Raw genomic sequence first — 17,575 nt, forward strand, 5'->3', positions numbered from 1 at the left:
CCGGGCAGCCGAGTTTGGTTTCAGTTTCTTTTCCTTGGAGTGCTCAGCAGCGCCCAGAAGGGAATTTCCCCATCCCACACAAAAGAAAAAGCTTTCCCCCAGGAACACAGAGATCACGCTGACTCATTAGCAATTCCTGATTTATTACACTCTCCCCTGATTTATTACACCCTCCGTGCCGGGTGCCAGCTCAGGAAAATTCAACTCCCGACCCTGCCCAGCCCTGCCGGGCTGCTGTAACAGGCTGCACTCCAGGGGGACAGCCCAGCCCTGCCCCCGGGCAGCGCTTGGCACAACACCCACAAACGAGGGATCAGTGAGGAGTACGGTCCTGGATGTTTTGCTGAGCTGTCACATGCCCTCGGGCTGGAGGGCAGCGCCAGCAGCCCTGAAACTCTCTTTGAGGAGAGCATGCCATCGGTGTGCCCCAGAACATGAAAAATGTCCAGAATTAAAACAGTGAATTAAAAAAAGACAGCAGCTCTGTGAAGGAGGGATAGCTTTGCACTGATCACCGGGACAGGGAATGGTTTTGTCCCACTGATCCCTTCCAGGGAGTGCCTGCCCTCGGCCTGTGCAGGAGGTGAGGTGCCAGAGCCCCATGGGGCTGGGGGCCGGTGTGGGACCAGCAGACCCCTGGTCCCAGTGCTCCCCTCAGCCTGTGTGGGGTTGGGCTGGTGCTGCTCTGCCCTCCCCAGTGTGGGACATGGGGACAGTCCACCCCCAGCTGCCCAGGAGCTGGGCAGGAGCGGGCAGCTCCCGCAGAGGGTGTTGATGTCACTGGGGTGTCACAGGACATTCAACCCCAGCACAAATGGTGACTCCTCACTCACTGGATGAGCCTTGAGCTCTCGGTGGTGCTGGTGAAGGGGTCAGTCCTGCTGTCCCACGGCTCTGCTCCTCTGCATCGCTCTGGGCCAGGAAGGGGAGAAGCAAGTTAAGGCCAGACTTTTGTCCTGCTTTTAGCTGGGACAGAGTTAGTTTTCTTCCAAGGAGCTGCTACAGAGCTGTGTTTGGGTTCAGGATGAGAATCCTGCTGATAACACCCTGCTGGCTCTGCTGCTGCTGAGTGCTGCTTACACTGAGCCAAGGACTTCTCAGCCTCTCACACTGCCTGGCCAGCAAGGGGCTGGGGGGCTCGAGAAGCTGGGGGGGGCACAGCCAGGACAGGTGACCCCAATGCCCAAAGGGATGTTCCAGACCACAGGACATGGTGCTGAAGAAAAAACTGGGGGGATTTGGCTGGGGGGGTGAGAGCCACTGCTCAGGGACTGTCTGGGCATCAGTCAGTGGGTGGTGAGCAACCACCCTGTGCATTGCTTGCTTGCTATATTCTCTAGTTATTATTATGATTTTTCTTTCCTTTTTCTGTCCTATTAAACTGTCTTTATCTCAACCCACAAGTTTAACCTCTTTTCTGATTGTCTCCCCACCTCTCTGTGGGAGGACCGAAGGGCTGTGTGGTATTGAGCTGCTGTTGGGTTAAACCACGACAGCTCACGTGAATCCCCAAGGCTGAGGTGACCAGCTCACCTTCCCAGCAGCCAGGTCCCTGCAGCCCCCCCACTGCTGCTTTGGGGCTCGACAAAGGTCAGACCCCCAGGTTCATCCTCCAGAGCCCCACTCACCAGCATCCTGAGAGAGCACCAGGGGCAGCCCAGAGCCTCACCTGCCTCCTCCCGGCTGGGGAAATGCTGGAATCCTTCTAAGTCAGCAGACAGGAGGACTTGGAGAACAGGGTCCTGAGGGCAGAGAAACTTGGGCTGGGGGAGCACTGGCCACTTTCCATCCCTCCAGAGCTGAGCCCCCAGCCAGCTCAGAGCAGAGGATCCAGCCCTTCCCACCACCCACATCCTGCAGCCTCCATCTCTGTGGAAGGTGCTGAGATGATAAAGGTGCTACCAGAGGAGAGGCCAGCACAGACCATGGGGGAAGGCAGCCGGGCTGAGCCCATCGACAGGGACCCTCCCCAGGCTGTAGGGGAGAGGCAACAAGGTCTGGGATGGGGCAGGACAGCCTGGTATGGGGTGGCCAAGGTCCCACACACCTTCAGGCCACAGAAGGCCAGTGAGAGGCCGTGCTTGCGCAGCTCCTGCAGCAGCTCTGCCAGCCCCACCACCACCGTGTAATCAATGCTGCTGATGTGGCAACAGTCCAGGATGACAGAGCGTGGTGGAGATGCTGCTGGAAGAGCATAAGGTCACATCCCTGATGAGTCCAGAAATGGCCAGCCCAGGGGTCACAGCCCTCAGAGCCAGGGCCAGGGCTGGCAGGGGTGGGACCATACCTGCCAGAGCACGGCTGCACACAGTGTCCCGGAGGCACTCGATGGCTGGGAAGTGCAGGCTGCTCCCCGGCTGCACGAGGAGCACGTCCCCCTCCGACACCTGCACAGACCCCGGTGCAGGGGGACAAGTCACTGGGAACTCAGGGCTGTGACCTTCCCGGGGGGACAACTGCCTGTGTCACTCACTGTCCTCCCGGATAGAGGGGACACGCAGGAGCCCCCATCCCTCAGGGAAAGCCCCTCCTGCCCACACCCAGAGTCAGCAGGACAGGGAGAGCAATGCCTCCCCATCCTGCTCTCCAGTCCTGGGAGATTCCCTTCCTTATGCTCTTTTAAAGAGGTCCCTGTGCTGCGCCCATGGCAGGCTGGTGACATGGGAGAGAGCATGAACAGGACAGAAGCATCCTGCACCCCAACACCTCACTGCCCCCATGAACCCCCTCCCAGATCCCTGGCGATCACTGTGGCCTTGCCACACCCAAGGGGAGGTGTGAAGCCCACCTTTATTGGGGGCCTGGCAATGGAGTAGAGCAGCAGAATCCCTGAGACCAACACCCCGGCCACAATTCCATACTGGACCTCCCAGAAGCAGAGCAGGAACGTCACGCAGAGGGGCACAAGGTCCAGCCCTGCAAGAGAGACAGCCCAGGCTCAGCTTTGGTTTGTCCCGGTGCCACAGGGCCCTCAGTGACAGAGCCTGCTCTGCAGGCAGAGCTGGGCTGCACCAGGGGATCAGTCTCCCCCAGCTCGTGCCCTCACTCTTAACCCGCCAGAGCGTCCTGAAGATCCCCACGTCGAACAGGGGCAGCACGGCCGAGATGATGACGGCGGCCAGGGCTGCCTTGGGGATGTAGTAGAAGAGTGAGGTGAGATAGGCCAGCGAGAGCAGGACCAGGGCACCTGCAGGACGGGGGAGCCCCTGAGCCATGGGGGCCCTCATGCCCAGGGCTCCCAGGCAGGGGGGCCTGCAGAGCAGCCCACGGCAGGGTCAGGGCCCTACCTGTGACGAGCCCTCCCGCGGGGGTGCAGACCCCTGACTGCGCGTTCACCGCTGTCCTGAAAGGCAAAGCAACACGTTCTAGGCTGTGAGGGGACCAGGGGGGCCAGGGGCTGCCCCCACCTACTGCCCAGACCCCCCACCCAGGAAAATCACTGACCCTGGCGGACCCCACCAGGGAGAAACACGAGCAAGAAACACGAGTGGCTCCCAGCGCACAGCGGGACTGCAGAGCACTGAGATGGGAGAGAAGGTGGCCATGGGGCACATGCACAGCCTGGCCACCGAGGTGGGCTGCTGGGACCAGGACATAAGCTCAGAGACCCACTGGGGTCTGCACAATCTTCCACCCAAGATCTTGCAGAGCCTCCTTACCCCACGGGCCCAGTGAGTGTCCTGTTACCCCTCCTGCTACCCACCGGCCAAAGCTGCCCGTGATGGGATACGACGAGACGAAGGAGCCCAGGATGTTTGCAACGCCTGCAGAGGGGAAGGAGAGGGGCTGGGGAGGCACCACCAGGGCCATGAGATGGGTCTGTGTCCCCGTCAGCATCTCCTCCAACCCCAGTACCAGGGGCCGGATCAGAGCCTATCCCGCTGTGCAAGTGTGACTCAGCCTGCTCTGGAAATTCCTGTGGGAACAACTTTGGTGGGGGCAGCATGCAAGGTAAGAAAGGGAAAACTTCAGGGAGAGATAGGACTGCTGAGATGGGATCTGGTGTAGCTCAGGAGCTCTGGGATACACGGTAGCACTGAAGCCAGACCCCCACCCCTGAACCTCCTGCTCCAAAGCAGTGTCTTACCCAGAGCCAGCAGCTCCTGGTTGGGGTCAATCCTGTAACCATTCTGCGAGGCTGAAAGGAGATACCGGCATTGGCCTGAGACTCCCACAGGCACAACCCACCATGCACACAGTGTGGGGCCAGCACTGACTGGGACAGTGTGGGCCCTGTCCTGGCACCCTTCAGGCACAGGAGCACCCTGAGACAACACTCCTGGGCCAATTTCAGCTGTGCTCCCTGCGGGACCCCTCCTGCCAGCCCACACGATGGAACGGGCTCGGCACAGGCAGACCTGTACCCCTCAGTGCCCTCGTGAGAAGAGCACCTTCCTCAGCACCCCAAGCCCCTGGGGAGACCCCTCCTCAGCACCCCAAGCCCCTGTGGGACCCCCCACGAGCGCAGGGCAGGACCCTGGTGCAGCCGTACCAAAAGCCTTGGCAATGGCGATGGTTTCCAGCAGGCCCATGAGCGGGACCACGGCCAGCCCGACCCCCATGTCCTGGGAGGGAAGGGTACAGTGAGGAAGGGCTGGGAGTGGCCTCATCCCACCGTGCAGGGAGCCAGCACACGCAGGAGGGAGCAGAGCAGCCCAAGGGGAGCTTGGCCTCCACCAGCCACCCCGGCACTCACCTCCACCATGCTCGGGAAGGGGACGGTGCCGTTGGGCGCTGCCAGGGAGAAGCACGGTGGCCGGAAGGCAGGGAGGCCCCGGGGGATGCTGCCGGTGAGCGTGAGGGGCTGGGAGCCCATCACCTGGAAGGAGTAAGCAACCAGGCCAGCAAACAGGACGACGAGGGCGTTGCGTGCTGCAGAGGAGAGAGCAACCCTGGAAACCTGCCCGGAGGCCAGGGCAGCAGGAGGGATGGCTGGAGATGGGTATCTGAGCTGCCAAGGACTTCTAAGCCTTAGGAAGGGGCATGCACAGTGGCAGGACCACCCTTAGGACTTTGTCCTCCCCGACCCATTTCCCACGTCTCGGCTCCCACCAACCTGGGCTTTACCAGTTTTGGGTTGTCTCTTCCTTGCCCTGAAGTGACAAGCCCCGGGAGGGCTGGCTGGGGGAGGGGATGGGGCAGGGGATGGCTGGCACACCTGTGGCAGAGATCCAGACGATCCGGCAGCTGATCCTGGTAGCCAGCGGCTCCGCAGAGGCAGCTTGGGGCAGGCGGCTCTTCATGGCCCGGAGCGCTGCCAGCGCGGCCAGGCAGGCCAGCCCCAGCACAGCGTCCCCAGCCCTGCAACAGCCACCTCAGTGCCAGCCCAAACACGCTCTGGGGCACAGGAAGAGCCCCCCCCAAAGCCCCGCCAGAGGGGGGTTGTGTCACAGTGCTGGGCAGGGACCGAGAAATCAGTCCAAGGTGTGACCAAAGAGATGGGGAGCGAAGTGGCAGAGCCTGAGACCCCACAGCTGCAGGGGAGGGAGGGGGGAAGGTGCCGACCTGGTCTCCCCGATCCTCCGCAGCGTCTCATACACCTGCAGGAAAAACTGCCGCGGGATCCCCTGCAGCCCCAGGATGTTCTGTGCAGGAAGACAAAGCCTGGTGACAGCCTGGTGATAGCCCAGCTCAGCCCCAGCTGCCGGGTGCCTCAGCCCCTGGAGCCGCGCCGTCCCCCACGACCGCAGCCATTGGCCAACAGCGGCCTGCCAGCTGCTGCCAGAGGCTCTGATTTGGGGTAACCACAAAGGAAGTGTGGCAGCCCCAGCAGAGCCGCATGGCCTCAGGTCACTGAGAGGCCAGTGAGGAGCTGAGGGGCTGCAAAAAACTCCCTGCAGCTCCCATCATTGCAAACCCACCGTGCCAGAGATCACCCAGCACCCCCTGCCAGTGACCAAATCAAATGTCCTGGTTTTACTGCTGTCCTGGATGTCACCAGCTGGTCACGGGCAAAGGGTGTGTTGGGCTTGGTCTGCTCAGAGCAGAGCTCTCAGGGACCCAGTAGAACTGCTGGCAGGGGGTCTCATGACCCCTTTGGGGCTCCTTCCTCTGGTACCAAGTACATCACCCAGCCTGGTGCTAAATATCCCAGTTCCACAGCACTAGGAGACAGCTGGTGAGGCATCCAGGGCAGAGTAGATCCTACCTTGATCTGGTTGAAGCTAATGGTGATGGAAGCAGCCGATGTGAACCCTTTAATGACAGGGCAGGAAATGAAATCCAGAAGGAATCCTGCATGGGATGGGCAGCACTGAGCACACTGCTGGCCCTGGTAGGCACCCAAATGGGGTGTTTGTGTGCACACAGAGCTGTCACAAGCATTAGCAGGATGACCCCAGTGTCCTGGAAAGCTGAGAGGAGGGGGGAACAACTACAGGATGTACAGAAACATCCTAAAAATACAATGGTGCATGGCAAGAGCATCTCACCGAGGTGTAGGAGCCCCATGGCCAGCTGGATGCAGCCAGAGAGGAAGGCGAGCAGGACGGCATAGACAGGCTCGTGGAATGCGTACGAGGAGACGAGCAGGGACATGATGGCCGTGGGACCGAGCGTCACGTCCTTGGCAGTGCCCAGGAAGAAGTAGACGAAGCAGCCCATGAAGGAGGAATAGAGGCCATACTGCAGGGGGGCAGAAGGGGCACTGGTACAACGCTGAGAGCTGGGAGAGGCCAGAAACCTCCCCGGCGAGGAGGGCTGGGCTGATCTCGGGTCACTCCAGGGCACTTGGCACACACAGGGTGTCAGGAGCTTCCTGCCCGGAAAACGGGCGACTGCACAGGGTCGGCCCTTGGTCGCCCAGCCCAGCCCAGCCCAGCCCAGCCCTGCCCGCCACGCTGCAGGCGGCTCGGGGAGCGGGGGGTCCCCGCGCCCCCAGTCACAGGCAGCTCAGGAAGAGAGTGAGCCAGGGCCACCCTGGCCACGGGCAGCTCAGGGAGCGGGGGCTCCCCGGCTCCCAGCCCCGGCACCCACCTGCAGCGGCAGCCCGGCCAGCTCGGCGTAGGCCAGCGCCTGTGGCACGGCCGTGAGCCCCACGGCCAGCCCGGCCAGCAGGTCCAGCGGCAGCCAGGCCCGGCAGTACCGCGGGAGCCAGCGCAGCACCGGCAGCGCCGGGCAGCGGGACCCCGGCATGGCGGGGACAGCCCGGCCCGGCGGGGACAGCTCGGCACGGCGGGGACAGCCCGGCCCGGCGGGGACAGCCCGGCACGGGCACCCGCGGCCGCAGCTCCGCTCCCGGGGTCGGGGCGGGACCCCCGCGGGGCCGGGGCGGGCCGGGGCCGGCCGGGGCGGGCCGGGGCCGGCCGTGCCAGCCCGCTCCACCCGCGGGGACCGTGGCTCCGCCCGGGCCGGATCTGAGCGGCCGGGGCCGCCTCATGTGACCGGGGTGAGGAGGAGCCGCCTTGCCCCGGTGCTGGTGCCGGTGCCGGTGCCATGCGGCCCTGGGCGCTGGCGCTGCTGCTCGGAGCGCTCCGGAGCGGCGCGGCCCCGGCCCCGGCCCGCAACGTGCTGCTGCTCCTGGGTGAGTGCGGCCGCCGGCCCGGCCGAGCCCCGGAGCCGGTTACGGGTCCGCCCCAGCCCGGGAACCCCCTGCCTGGGTCGCCGCGCGGGTCCCGCTGCATCCCCTCCGCTGGGACGGTCCCCGCAGCACCGGCCCCAGCCCGGGTCACCCGCAGCCCGGGGATGCTGTCGGTGTCATTCGCGTCCCCCGGGCTTTGCCCCCGCGCCTGGTCAGGGACGCGCCCCGGGCTCACCCCGCACCCCTCCCGCCGCAGCCGATGACGGGGGCTTTGAGAGCGGCGCCTACAACAACTCCGCCATCCGGACGCCCAACCTGGACGCGCTGGCCCGGCGTGGTGTGGTCTTCCAGAACGCCTTCACCTCCGTCAGCAGCTGCTCCCCGAGCCGGGCCAGCATCCTGACCGGCTTACCACAGGTAGGGGCATCGCCAGCCCCCGGCATTCCTGTGGCACAGTCCCAGGACGGGGCGACCCCCCCCTGCCTGTTGGCCCACCCTCTTCCCAGCCCCCAGGACCTGCTTCCCCCGCTCACACACTGAGAGCACGGCTGGATGTGTTTTGGGGGCGGGCTGGCAGCCCTTGTCCAACCGTGCTGTGTCCCCTCACCTGCAGCACCAGAACGGGATGTATGGGCTGCACCAGGACGTGCACCACTTCAACTCCTTTGACAGCGTGCGGAGCCTGCCCCATCTGCTCAGCCAAGGGGGTGTCCGGACAGGTAGGGAGCCAAAGGCAAGGGACAGGGGAAGGGAAACCCCCCCTTGGTGCACCAAACCCCAGTGAGCAAGAGAGCTTGATGGCTAAACTGCCTGTGAGCCAGAGAACACCCCCAGACCTGTGCCTGTCCCCCAGGGAGGAGACAGTGGTAGCCATGTCCCCCCATCCCCCTGCTCCTGGTACACCACTTATCTCTGTTCGTGCAGGGATAATTGGGAAGAAGCATGTTGGGCCAGAGGCTGTGTACCCCTTCGACTTTGCCTACACAGAGGAGAACAGTTCAGTCCTGCAGGTTGGGAGAAATATCACCCGGATCAAAGCACTCGTCCGGCGGTTCCTGCAGAGCCAGGACGAGAGGTGAGACGGCCTCCACATCCCAGTTGGTCTGGGTCACCCCATATCCAGAAGCCCAGACTAGGTGGGAGTCCTCCTGCCAACCCCAGCTCGTCCCAGCAGAGGGTCTCAGGGGTGTGGGCAGCCCTTTGCTCCATCACCTCCACCCTTTCCATCCCTAGGCCTTTCTTCCTCTACGTCGCCTTCCATGACCCCCATCGCTGCGGGCACTCCCAGCCCCAGTATGGGGCCTTTTGTGAGAAATTTGGCAACGGAGAGAGTGGGATGGGCTGGATCCCTGACTGGAAGCCACAGATTTACCACCCAGAGCAAGTGCAGGTGGGAACCTGTGGGTCTGCGTGGGGCTGTGTGGGGCCCTGCGGGGGCTGCATGTGACGGCAGCCTCTGATGGAGCCAGGGCTGGCCCCCACCTCGTCACTGCCAGCAGCATTACAGGCAAGAGCTGGTGAGGGCCACCGTGGTGGACCTGTGACCTCTGTCCCTGTGGTGGCCATGTGCCACTCTCCCCTTCTCCACTTAGGTCCCCCCCTTTGTTCCCGACACGCCGGCTGCCCGGGCCGACCTGGCTGCCCAGTACACAACCATCGGGCGCATGGACCAAGGTAGGAGCCGCGGGGCCAGGCTGGCACTGGTGAGTGCTGCAGACCCTCCTGCCCCCCTCAGCTCTGCCCCTCCGTCCGCAGGGATCGGGCTGGTCCTGGAGGAGCTGCGGCGTGCCGGCTTCCACAACAGCACCCTGGTGATCTACACCTCCGACAACGGCATCCCCTTCCCCAGCGGCAGGACCAACCTCTACCGCTCGGGCACTGCTGAGCCGCTGCTCCTCTCATCCCCCGAGCACCCCCAGCGCTGGGGGCAGGTCAGCCAGGCCTTCGCCACCCTCCTGGGTAAGAGCCCGTGCCTGCGAGAGGGAGCAGAGCTGGGCTTGGGGGCTGTGGGCTGCTCCCCACGCCAAAACCCAGGGTCTCGTCCCAGGGGCAGCCCTTGCATGGGAGAGGAGGGAGGACAGAACAGGGTCCCCTCTGGGACACCATCCCAGGGCTCAGCTCTGCAGCTCATCCCAGGAGCAGCCACAGCCCATGCAGCTGCAGACCCAAGGGACCACTCTGCCCCTGTCCAGGTTGTTTCCTCCCACGGTGCCAGTCCCTCCTCTCACCCTTCTCTTCCCCTCCAGATCTGACGCCGACCATTTTGGACTGGTTCTCCATCCCCTACCCCTCTTACAGCATCTTCGGCACAAAGCAGGTGCAGCTCACTGGAAAGTCTCTCCTGCCAGCACTGGAGTCAGAGCAGTCCTGGGCCACCGCCTTCAGCAGCCAGAGCCACCACGAGGTGACCATGTACTACCCCATGCGAGCCATCCAGCACCGGCAGTTCCGCCTCATCCACAACCTCAACTACAAGATGCCCTTTCCCATCGACCAGGACTTTTACATCTCCCCCACTTTCCAAGACCTGCTCAACCGCACCAGGGCCGGGCAGCCAACCCACTGGAACAAGACCCTGCACCAGTACTACTACCGGGAGCGCTGGGAGCTCTTCGACTGCAGCCGCGACCCCACCGAGAGCCAGAACCTGGCCCCCGACCCCCGCTACGCCGACATCCTCCAGCTGCTCCGTGTGCAGCTCCTCAAGTGGCAGTGGGACACGGGGGACCCCTGGGTGTGCGCCCCCGACGCTGTCCTGGAGGGGAAGCTGAGCCCCCAGTGCCGGCCGCTGCACAACGAGCTGTGAGCGTCACCTCTGCCGCCGTCCCCACTGCTCTGCGACGGTCCCGTGCTCCCGTCGGGCACGAGGGGTTGGAGCGGGAGCACAGACGGACCAGTCCCTAATCCCTGGGTGACACCACGAGGCTCTGCTCTCTGTATCACCCACACCACCTGGCCCCAGAGCACTCAGGGACCCTGGTGCCTTTCCTCCCAGCCAGAGGAGCCGCAGGGCCAAGCTGCTCCTCCATAAAAAGCTTCTGGAGGACAGGGCTCCATTTCTCCCTGGAGCTGAGCACGTCCCTGCAGCAGCCCCCGGCTTGGAGCCAGCAGGACAACAGGACAAGGGGCTCTGTGGTGCAGCCAGGGGGCCCCCAACACTCTGGGAAATGGGGTGAAGCCTGTGAGGGGCACAGGTAGCCCTGCTGGAGACCCCCAGGCAGGGAGGGAACCAGGGTGTCCCAACCAGGGGCACAGGGCTGAGCCACAGTTCAGGACCAGCAAGGGCAGAGGGGACACGGGCACAGCCTGGGGCTGCTCCCAGCAAACAGCAGCTTTATTCATAGCACTGCTCCCTCCCCCCTGCACATCCCCCTCCCCAAAACCACAGCCAGGAGACTCCCCACAGGCCCCCCACAGGTTACCAGTCCCCCACAGAAACAGGTTTGCTGTCTCACAAGGCACTTGGGTCTTTTTTTCCCTGATTTGAGGATGATGAGGTTTTCCCTGTTCCCGGGGGTTGTGCAAGCCCCCCCCTCCCCGTGCCAGTCCAGTGCACACACCTCCATTGCCTCATGGCAGCTGAAGTCCAGGAGCTGCTTGGTGTGGGAAGAGCAGTGGCAGCTCCGGGTTGTCAAGGGATGGGATGGATTCAGCCCCAGAGCCAGGGGGAGCAGTGTGGCCTCTCCCTGTGACCAGTGGTGGCTCAGGACCAAGAGATCACAAACTGCTCCCACATGGGCAGTGACACAGGGACTCTCAGCACCTGAGGGGCAGAGGGAAGGGTTGGCAGCAGGCAGAGCCAGCTGGGAAGGAGCCTGGGAGGTGTCAGAGCCAAGGGAGATGTCTTGTCCCCATACAGAGCCTGGCATGGTCCCGATCCCACAGAGCCTCTGAGAAGGGCATCCATGGCAGGCAGCCCCAGGAGCAGAGCTGTGCTGCTGCTCCTCTCAGAGCTCCAGCCCCATCATCACACAGTCTTTCCTTCCTCCATCTCCCCATCCTCACTCCTGTGGTGGTCTAATCCTGCCCAGCCCCAGAGCAGGGACCCGGCCTGTGCTGACAGAGCTGGTGCTGTGCCATCGCTGGGGCCAGACCTTGCCAGCCCCTCAGCTGTGTCCTGTCCCTTCCCAGCCACCACCCCCTCCTGGGGGGGGGACGAGCACTCACCTGGGTGTCACTGCGGTAGGAGAAGTCGCTCACGATGGCACCGTTGGCCAGGACTTGCCGGGGAGGGCTGGAGACCCCCAGCACAGTCACAGCCTCCAGCAGGACCCCGTCGAGGTGGGGGCTCCCCCGCAGCAGCTGGCTGAGCACGGCACCCTGGGGGACAGCAGGGATGTCACCGTGTGCTCCCGGGTCACAGCCACCCCACGGGCACACAGGGCTGCCCTGGTGCCCTGCTCCTTGTGCTGCCCCTCTGCCAGGCACTGAGCCCAGGGGGCCAGAGAGTATCCACAGTGCAAGGAGAGCAGCCTCTCCCCCTCCTAGGGGGCATCCTGAGGGGATGCTGACCCCTCCACCCCACCAGCTGCTCAGTCTGGCACTGTTGGCACCACACAGCTCTGCACCAGGGCACAGTGCTGCCTGTGGCCACATGTGCCCCAGGGCCAGCAGGACCCCCCTGCCCAGATGCCCCCTCACTCACGTGCGTGGCCAGGAAGAGGATCTCGGTGTAGTCCCCCCTCTCAAAGGTCTCCCAGCTCTCCCCATCATCCCAGAACAGGTCTCCCCTGGCGAAGCCGTCCGGGGTCAGTGCCACGAGCAGGGCCATGCCCCTCCTGCGGGACTGGGCAGTGCTGAAGGCGGGTTCCTGGGGTGTGGGAGTGGGCACAGCTCAGGGCACTGCTGGAGCCACGTCCCCCAGACAGTGCAGCCACGGCTCCCTTGGCACTGTCTGCTCTGCGGTGATGGCACTGCCACCACCCTAGGCTGGCCAGGCAGGTCACCATGGTGTCACCACGGAGCAGAGGGACTCACCTGCAGGGGCAGGATGTGCCCTGCACGGACATGGACATTGATGGTGTCCAGGGGTGCTGGCAGGAGGACCCACTGCCCTTTGCTGTGGATGGTGGAGTCCTACGTGGTGACAGAGAGGGAAGAGCAGGCACAGGGTGCTGTGTGGCCAAGGGGGCCAGCACTGCGGCCCTCAGATGGCCATGAGTGAAGGCAGGCGAGGTACGGGACCCACACACAGCCCCAGGGGACCTGTACCAGCAATGGGATGCAGGAATGCACACGGGGTCCCACAGCAAAGCCCCCCCCCAGTCCCACGACACAGCAGGGAGCACCCACCCCTGCCAGGCTGTACCACGTCCCCGCCGGGAAGTAGCCGCTGACTTTGGTCTGTCCTGCCTCCAGCACGGGGGTGACGAGCAGCCCCCCGCCCCACAGGAGCTGGTGGTCCACGGCCCAGGTGTTGGGGTCTGTGGGGAACCTGGAGGAGGGAAGGGCAGCGACAGGGAGACCCCGCACCCACCTCCCCCTGAGCCTGGTGGGATGGTGCCCACCGGCCCCGGCTGGGCCAGCACTCACTCGAGGAAGAGGGGCCGTGCCACCGTCTCCCCAGCGGTGTGAGCCCGGTGGAAGAGGGTGTAGAGGAAGGGCAGGAGGGAGTAGCGGAGGCGCAGGGCATTCCTCATGGCAGCCTGGGCAGCCGGGCTGAAGGTGTATGGCTCCTGTGGCTGCGGGGGAGAGACCCGAGGGGGACGCTCAGACCACACAGGGAGGAAGGGCAGGTGCATTTCTGGGGTGCGGGATGGACTCTCCCAGCCCAGGCCCAGCACCGAGGGCACGTGGCACTGCAGCTGCACCAGCCACCTTCCCACACGTGCTCGCTCATCCCAGAGCCCCCCTGCCCGGCAGGGTGAGGGCTCCCGGGGCTCACCCGGGTGCCGTGGTCGTTGTGGTTCCTCATGAAGGGGTAGAAGGCGCCCAGCTGTGTCCAGCGCACGCACAGCTCCTCGGACGTGTCGCCCGCGAAGCCGCAGATGTCGGCACCCACCAGCGGCACCCCGAACAGGTTGAAGAGCAGCACCTCTGTGGAGGGGGCACAGCGGGCACTGAGGCTCCGCGGCGCCGGGGGGACAGAGCCTGTGGAGAAGCCCCCACTGTGGGGCTGGATGTGCCCCAAGTGCCCCACAGCCTACCTGGTATGGAGTAGTAGAGCTGCTCCCAGTTGCTGCCGACGTCCCCTGTCCAGTGCCCGGCGTAGCGCCCGTGCCCAGCGAACGTGGAGCGCGAGATGATGAAGGGACGCTTGCCCCGGACCCTCAGCAGTGCACTGAGGGCAGAGCAGGGTCTGCTCAGCACCGCCCAGACAGGGAAGGGGCTCAGCAGCTCCCACAGCACACTGTGTTTGTTACACACCAAACCCTCCCTCCCCGCTCAGTGCCTTCCCTGTGCCCACACTGCCCACGCTGGGGCTCTCTGCCAGCTCTGGCATCCCCTGGGATGTGCAGGAGCCCAGCAGGAGCCTCAGGCTTACTTGTGGGAGGCGATGGCCTCGGTGAGCCCGTACAGGCTGTGCAGGTTGTAGTGGGAAGACAGGAACTGCTGGCTGGAGGCACAGATGGTCCCGGCCCGCAGGCGCCCCCCGAACACGCCTGCACCAGACGGGCGGGGGCAAGGGCGAGGTCAGAGCCCGCCCAGCTGGGACCGGAGTGTCCTCTGGGATCCTCCCGGTGTCCCCACGGCCCCGGGAAGGGCTGGAACCCACTCCTGTACCTGGCACATAGGGGGGCTGCTCCAGGTTGTTTTGGGGGCAGCCATCCTGGGAGCCCTCCACGAAGTTCGACGGCTCATTCATGTCCTGGGGAGGGAAAGGACAGGATGCCCTCCCTGCCACACTGGGGCCCAGCGGAGGTGCAGGGAGGGAGCCAGGGAGCTGTAGCCAGCAGCTCTGCCGGGGCCACTCACAAGCCACATGCCATCAAAGGGCACTTGGTCGTGGAAGTCCTTCACCATGTCATGCCACCACTCGTGAGTCTCCGGATTGGTGAAGTCCGGGAAGACGGTTGGGCCTGGCCAGACCTGCGGGAGGGAGGCAGCAGTGGGCAGAGCCCCCCACCCCACATACCACCCTGCCTTCCATCACAGCCACCCCGTGAGCATTTCCCTCTGGCCCTTGGGGTCCCATGGCCCTGCTCGACCCCCCTCCCACAGGGCTCGGGCTGCTCCCACACACACCTTCCCGACCAGGGGCTGTCCTGTGGCATTTCGGATGAACACCCCTCTCTTCAGTCCCTCGTCGTAGGGCTTGTAGGTGCCAGGGGGTCCCGAGCTGCTGATCCCAGCATCCTGGCAGGGCACAGAGCCGGGGCTTCACCAGCAAGGGCAGGGAACGGCCGGCCCTGCCTTCCTCAGAGGAAGCTCCATCACTGCCCTCGGGGCAGCTGCAGCCCCAGTGCCAGCCCACCCGTGTGGGTGTCACTCACCACGATCATGATGTACCTCAGCCCGCAGCGGTGGAAGTCCTGCACCATCTCCGGGTAGTCCTTAAAGCTTTTCTTGTTGAAGGTGAAATCCCTCTTGGCATCTGCGTAATCCAGGTCATTCCACTGCACATCCTGTGAATGGTGACACGGGTGGAGCAGGGACTCCTGCACAGTGCCACGGGACCCCCGCCCATGGGGGCTCCCATCAACCCCCCCCCCCCCCGTGGCCACTGTTGGACAGAGGCTCCAGGGGCTAGCCCAGACCTACCAGGGGGAAGCGGGCTGCTGTCATGTTGGCCACGACCTGCCGGGTGATGTCGGTGGAGGAGTAGCCCCAGCGGCAGAGGTGGAAGCCCAGGCCCCAGTACGGGGGCATGAAAGGGAACCCTGGAAGCCAGAGGGTGGGTGCTGGCAGGGATGGCCCAGCATCACGCTGCCCCACAGCCCCACTCTGCCACGCCAGCTCTGCCACACTGCTCACAGCACCCACACCCCCGCTCGTGGCTCGCCCGTACCGACGACGTCCAGGTACTGCCGCACCACACTCTTGGGGTCGGGGCCCAGGAAGATGTAGAAGTCCAGGATCCCGCCTGTCGTGCGCCAGGTCAGGGCCGGGCTGGGCTGCAGGAGCACGTCTGGGGAAGCACAAGTGCCAGGGGAAGAAGCAGCTGAGGACAGGGACGGGGCCGAGCCCTCGCCCCGGCACCTCCACGGGACTCACCCATCGCGTTGCTGTTCAGCAGAAAGACCCCGTGGGCTGAACCGTCGTCCTCCATCACCAGGTAGAAAGGGTGGGAGCCGTAGAGGTTGACCTGGGGCTGGAGCAGAGCATGGTGTGGTGCCAGCGAGGCTCTGCCAGAGACCCCAGCACCCACCCACCCCTCACCTCCAGCCAAGAGCACCATCACGGCTTGGGGTGCAAACCCAGGGCCTGTGGCCCCAAACACTGCTGAGTCAGAGCAAGAGCCCAGGAGTGCCGGGAGGGAACAGCTCCTGAGCAGCACAGAGCCCCAGGGGACAAAGCCTGGCCTGGGGACAAGAGTCCCATGGGCTTGCCTGGGGCTGAGGCCAGGTCCCAGAGCTGAACCAGCACAGGCACCTCTCCACAGCCCCAGACTAGATGTGAGAGGCCGTGGGGCCACCTTCACAAGGCCAGATGAGCATCTCCCCTCCCCTCAGCCCCGCTCCGTACTGCAGGCGCCATGTCCCGGTTCCAGAGGGTGACCCTGGTCCATGTTGTGTTGAGGATCAGAGGTGTCAGGTGCTCTCCCAGCCCAGAAATGAAATGGGAGGGCAGAGAGGTGGAGATCTGCAGGAACTGGTCTGCGAAGAAGAGGGGGGCGACGGTGGTGTTCAGCCTGTGGAGAAAGGGAGGCTCAGGCAAACAGCCGGGAGGAGGGAGACACACCGAGCTGCGGGCCCTCAGCACCAGGGAGGGACGCGGATGCTCATCACCATGTGAAACAAAAACAAGTTTCAGCTGAGCTTCGGGATTCCTAGTTCCCTTCTCAGCCACCGAACTGCAGAGGGCGTCAAAGCAAAGCCCGCACAGCCACAAACTGCCGCCCCACTCCTGTCACCAGTGTCCCCTGCCACCACCAGTGTCCCCTGCCACATCCCTGCTCCCAGCCCGTGCCCTGCGGGGCCGCCTGGGGTTCCCCTTCCAGACTGAATCCCTCGGGAAGGCGAGGGGGGCAGGACGGGCACTCACAGGACCCTCCCGCCGCGCTGCCGGCACACGACGAGCCCGAAGGGGTCCTGGTTGACCTGCAGCCCGTAGAGCGTGGAGGGGGCTGTGCCGCCCGCCCGCGGCGTGTCCAGCGGCACCTCATAGCGCTGCCGGGCCGGGTCCCGCAGCTGCGGGGACAGAGCGGGGACAGAGCGGGCTCAGCGCGGGCACAGAGCGGGGACAGGGCGGAGACGGGGCAGGCTCAGCGCGGGCCGGCCGCGGAGGGCCCGGGCGGGGTCCGGGGCGCACCGTGAAGCGCAGGCGGGTCGGGGTCTCCAGCGCCAGGTCCAGCCGCAGCTCGTCCACCGCCGCCGGCAGGAAGGTGGCGGCCACGCGGCGCAGGCGGGCGGTGAAGCCGCCGGCCGTGGCCGTCAGGTTCTCGGCGCGGTAGCTGCGGTACCCGCGGGGGAAGAAGCACCAGGGCGGGCTGGGGTCGGGCCCGGGGCTGTAGCAGCAGCCCCGCGCCTCGCAGCCCTCCCGCGACAGCAGCCGCTCGGGGCCGCAGTCGAAGCGGTCGCCCGGGGACACCGCGCAGGCGGCGGGCGCGGGGCCGGCCCGGGCCGCGGCGGGGACGAGCAGCGCCAGCAGCGCGGCCGCGACCCCCGCGCACATCGAGGCGGGACCGGCGGGAGCCGCGCGGGGACAGGGACGGGGACAGGCACCGACACCGGACCGACGCTTCCCCTTCCCGGCCCCGCCCCGCAGCGCTGCCGGAGCCGGGCAGGAGCCCGGCGGAGAGCGGGGCCGCGGAAAGGCGGGGACAGCCCGGCCCCCGCCCCGGGGCGGGGCAGGGAGGCGGGACCCGGCAACGGCCTGGGGCAGCGAAAGTGAACCGTAAACAGAAACATACAAAAAAATAAGCACCATGGTATATGTTAAATAAACATTATACAC

At 65.1% G+C, this 17,575-nt stretch overlaps 3 protein-coding genes across 3 annotated transcripts; 1 reads left to right on the forward strand and 2 right to left on the reverse strand.

Annotated features, from left to right (window-relative positions):
- Positions 1-158: 158 nt before the first annotated feature.
- On the reverse strand, positions 159-7,374 carry SLC26A11 (solute carrier family 26 member 11; the record flags this gene model as incomplete). Its single annotated transcript, XM_032707078.1, has 16 exons — positions 159-912; positions 1,670-1,742; positions 2,048-2,181; positions 2,288-2,387; positions 2,789-2,916; positions 3,047-3,187; positions 3,288-3,343; positions 3,704-3,764; positions 4,088-4,138; positions 4,493-4,565; positions 4,697-4,872; positions 5,159-5,301; positions 5,506-5,585; positions 6,149-6,234; positions 6,432-6,624; positions 6,976-7,374. Coding segments are annotated over 16 exons (1,977 nt in total), but the record flags the coding sequence as incomplete, so codon positions are not given.
- Positions 7,337-10,976, forward strand: SGSH (N-sulfoglucosamine sulfohydrolase). Its single transcript, XM_032706799.1, has 8 exons — positions 7,337-7,522; positions 7,776-7,936; positions 8,133-8,238; positions 8,444-8,594; positions 8,753-8,909; positions 9,112-9,193; positions 9,275-9,478; positions 9,766-10,976. The coding sequence occupies exons 1-8, from the start codon at positions 7,435-7,437 to the stop codon at positions 10,323-10,325; spliced, it is 1,509 nt and encodes a 502-aa protein (XP_032562690.1). The 5' UTR covers positions 7,337-7,434; the 3' UTR covers positions 10,326-10,976.
- On the reverse strand, positions 10,812-17,330 carry GAA (glucosidase alpha, acid). Its single transcript, XM_032706798.1, has 19 exons — positions 16,931-17,330; positions 16,664-16,809; positions 16,145-16,310; positions 15,674-15,770; positions 15,468-15,587; positions 15,221-15,339; positions 14,953-15,084; positions 14,705-14,815; positions 14,435-14,548; positions 14,243-14,327; positions 14,004-14,121; positions 13,666-13,799; positions 13,404-13,555; positions 13,052-13,200; positions 12,812-12,953; positions 12,497-12,595; positions 12,165-12,329; positions 11,687-11,839; positions 10,812-11,282 (listed from the first exon to the last, which is right to left on the reverse strand). The coding sequence occupies exons 1-19, from the start codon at positions 17,291-17,293 to the stop codon at positions 11,223-11,225; spliced, it is 2,625 nt and encodes an 874-aa protein (XP_032562689.1). The 5' UTR covers positions 17,294-17,330; the 3' UTR covers positions 10,812-11,222.
- Between the last annotated feature and the right edge of the window lie 245 nt (positions 17,331-17,575).

The sequence above is a fragment of the Chiroxiphia lanceolata genome, chromosome 19 (genome assembly GCF_009829145.1).
Source record: "Chiroxiphia lanceolata isolate bChiLan1 chromosome 19, bChiLan1.pri, whole genome shotgun sequence".
Lineage (NCBI taxonomy): Eukaryota > Metazoa > Chordata > Aves > Passeriformes > Pipridae > Chiroxiphia > Chiroxiphia lanceolata.

What these genes read in the sequence shown, in the direction of transcription:
- SGSH (XM_032706799.1), top strand. Translation starts at nt 7,435, where the DNA reads ATGCGGCCCTGGGCGCTGGCGCTGCTGCTCGGAGCGCTCCGGAGCGGC. An exon ending in CTGCAGAGCCAGGACGAGAG is followed by an intron (nt 8,595 to 8,752) that starts GTGAGACGGCCT and finishes TTCCATCCCTAG; the next exon opens with GCCTTTCTTCCTCTACGTCG. An exon ending in CATCGGGCGCATGGACCAAG is followed by an intron (nt 9,194 to 9,274) that starts GTAGGAGCCGCG and finishes CTCCGTCCGCAG; the next exon opens with GGATCGGGCTGGTCCTGGAG.
- GAA (XM_032706798.1), bottom strand. Translation starts at nt 17,293, where the DNA reads ATGTGCGCGGGGGTCGCGGCCGCGCTGCTGGCGCTGCTCGTCCCCGCC. An exon ending in CAGCAGCCCGCTTCCCCCTG is followed by an intron (nt 15,085 to 15,220) that starts GTAGGTCTGGGC and finishes CACCATTCACAG; the next exon opens with GATGTGCAGTGGAATGACCT. An exon ending in ACAACGACCACGGCACCCGG is followed by an intron (nt 13,201 to 13,403) that starts GTGAGCCCCGGG and finishes TCTCCCCCGCAG; the next exon opens with CCACAGGAGCCATACACCTT.